The sequence below is a fragment of the Lycium ferocissimum genome, unplaced genomic scaffold (assembly GCF_029784015.1).
Source record: "Lycium ferocissimum isolate CSIRO_LF1 unplaced genomic scaffold, AGI_CSIRO_Lferr_CH_V1 ctg17287, whole genome shotgun sequence".
NCBI classification, from domain to species: domain Eukaryota; kingdom Viridiplantae; phylum Streptophyta; class Magnoliopsida; order Solanales; family Solanaceae; genus Lycium; species Lycium ferocissimum.
The window spans coordinates 7,100-9,856 of NW_026717116.1; the positions used below are offsets into that span (position 1 = coordinate 7,100).

The 2,757-nt window shown below is 39.2% G+C and overlaps 1 protein-coding gene across 1 annotated transcript; it reads left to right on the forward strand.

Annotated features, from left to right (window-relative positions):
* Positions 1–278: 278 nt before the first annotated feature.
* On the forward strand, positions 279–740 carry LOC132042705 (uncharacterized). The gene has a single exon (XM_059433232.1). It carries the CDS (start codon positions 279–281, stop codon positions 738–740), a length of 462 nt encoding a protein of 153 aa, XP_059289215.1.
* Positions 741–2,757: the final 2,017 nt, after the last annotated feature.

The following is a 2,757-nucleotide window of genomic DNA, read 5'->3' on the forward strand; positions in this document are numbered from 1 at the left end:
ATCACATACATAGTATAGAAGGCCATCAAGGGACAAGCATTTACAGACTTACTGGCAGAAAATCCAATCAACGAGGATTTTGAGCCCCTTCGAAACTACTTCCAGCTAAAGAAGTATTGACAATAGATGGGTACATAGCCAAGCCCTATTAGGGATGGAGATTATTTTTTGATGAAGCGGTTAATTACAAGGGTTCAAGAATCGGAGCGGTACTGATATCAGAAATCGGACAATATTACCCTATGGCCGCAAAGCTCAAATTTCGATGCACCAACAACATGGCAGAATACGAGGCTTGCATTTTAGGCCTCAGAATAGCTTTGGATATAGACATCCATGAACTATTGGTAATAGGCGATTTTGACCTACTAATTCACCAAGTACAAGGCGAATGGGCCACAAAGAATGCCAAAATCTTATCGTATGTGAACCTCGCACAAAGGTTATGCAAAAAGTTCAAAAAGATTGATTTCAAGTATACACCAATGGCTCAAAATGAGTTCACCGATGCTCTTGCTACTATAGCATCCATGATACAGCATCCTGAAAGCAGTTATGTTGACCCGCCGAAGATAAGTCTAAGAGAAGAACATGCTTATTGTTCCCATGTGGAGGCGGAACCTGATGGCAAGCCATGGTATGCTTACATAAAGAAATATTTGGGAAAAGGTGAGTATTCGAGAATACTACAAGCAATCAGAAGAAAGCCATCAGGAGAATGGCCAATGGATTCCTTCTAAACAAGGAGATACTCTACAACAAAATATCGGATCTTGGGTTACTTCGATGCGTGGATGCCACCGAGGCCACAAAACAACTAGAAGAAGTGCACGCTGGAACTACTGGGACTCACATGAATGGTTTCATTCTAGTTAAGAAAATCCTCCGAGCATGTAATTATTGGATGACAATGGAAAATTATTGTTGAAAGTTCTTGCAGCGATGCCATCAATTCCAAATCCATGGAGATCTGATCAAAGTCCCACCGAGCGAACTCAATGTCATAAGTTCACCTTGGCCATTCGTCGCCTGAGGCATGGAAGTTATAGGACCCATCGAACCAGTCATATTTAATGGGCATCGATTCATCTTGGTCACCATAGATTACTTTACCAAGTGGGTGGAAGCCACATCCCATAAATCAGTGACGAAGAAAATGGTAGTCGACTTTGTGAGAAACAAACTTCATATGCCGATTCGACATACCGGAGTCTATCATAACGGACAATGGAGTGAATCTAAATAGTCATCTGATGAAAGACATCGATAAACAATTCTAGATAACCTATCCGAACTCCACCGCCTATCGGCCACAAATGAATATAGCCGTAGAAGCAGCCAACAAGAATATCAAAAGGATATTAAGGAAAATGACAGATAACTACAAGTGTTTACATGAACAATTACTCTATGCATTGCTTGGGTACCGAACCACCGCTCGAATTTCAACAGGGGAAACTCCGTACTTGCTTCACTATGGCACCGAAGCAGTCATACCTGCTGAAGTGGAAATACCATCTCTAAGAATCATTCAAGAAGCAAAGTTGGACAACGCAGAATAGGTTTGAAACTAATACGAGCATCTGGCTCTAATCGATGAGAAGAGAATGATTTCCGTATGTGTTACACCTTGGAAATTCCCCGTTAGCGTACAGTGAATAGGCTATCGAAGGGTATAATGTATATGATTTTTGGACGAGCAAGAAATAGATTTAATGGCCCTAATTAAGATTTCCAAAGACATCCGAGTTAAGGAAAGAAAGTTGTTAAGGAAAGCGAATTATAAGTTGAGTGTATCGGATAAGAATTTCGAGCATTAAGTTAATAACGTTCTAATGGTACCTTGAGGAAGAGTCATAAAGTCCCTTAAGATGGTAATGAAGTGATGAACAAGTGTTAAGAAGGTTCCATAAGGATCGAAGATCAAACGAGTCGACGAGAACAAGTCTCGGAAAACTGGACAAACCTACGGCCAGACATACTGGCCGTATAAAAAGTATGGACCGTATGTCCAACCGTAGATCCAGCCCAGAATACTATATCTCACTGGACCAGATCTACGGCCAAACATACGGCCATTAGAAAACATACGGACCATATGTTGGTCCGTAGATCTTGGTCGGGACAGATTTGAGATTAATATAAAGGACCTCTCTCAATTCATTTTCATTTCATTTTTTATCTCCACCATTCAAGAAACCTCTAGAACATTTCCACACACTTCAATCATAAGATAACAAAGGAAATCCAAGATCAACAACAAGAATTGGAGTGAATCAAGTGTATGAAACCCCTTAAAAGTCATTCAAATCAAGAAATCCCAAGAGAGATGAAATAGGGTTTTGGTGCAAAAGGTGTATTACCATTCAAGGCTTATTCCTCCATCATCTAAGGTAAGTTTCATGATCTTTCAATGTTGTTTTATGTATTTATAAGTTGAAACACATGGATTGTAGAAGAGTATGGGAAATGGGTCATAAATGTGTGAATAGTGCCATTAGTGAGGAGTAGTTGGATGGAATCATGAAAATGGATATGTTGAGGTTATAAAAGAGTTATAAATGATATTTAAAACATGGAATAAGTATTGGATATGAAGGAACACGATAATGGAATTTGGTCATGATTATGGAGAATTGTAGTGAAATTATGAATTGTGGGCAATGTAATTAGATGATGCCTATTGTTTACGATATTGTGATTGTTGTTATGAATGTTGGGAGTTGATATGGAATATGGCGGAAAGTAGAATAAACA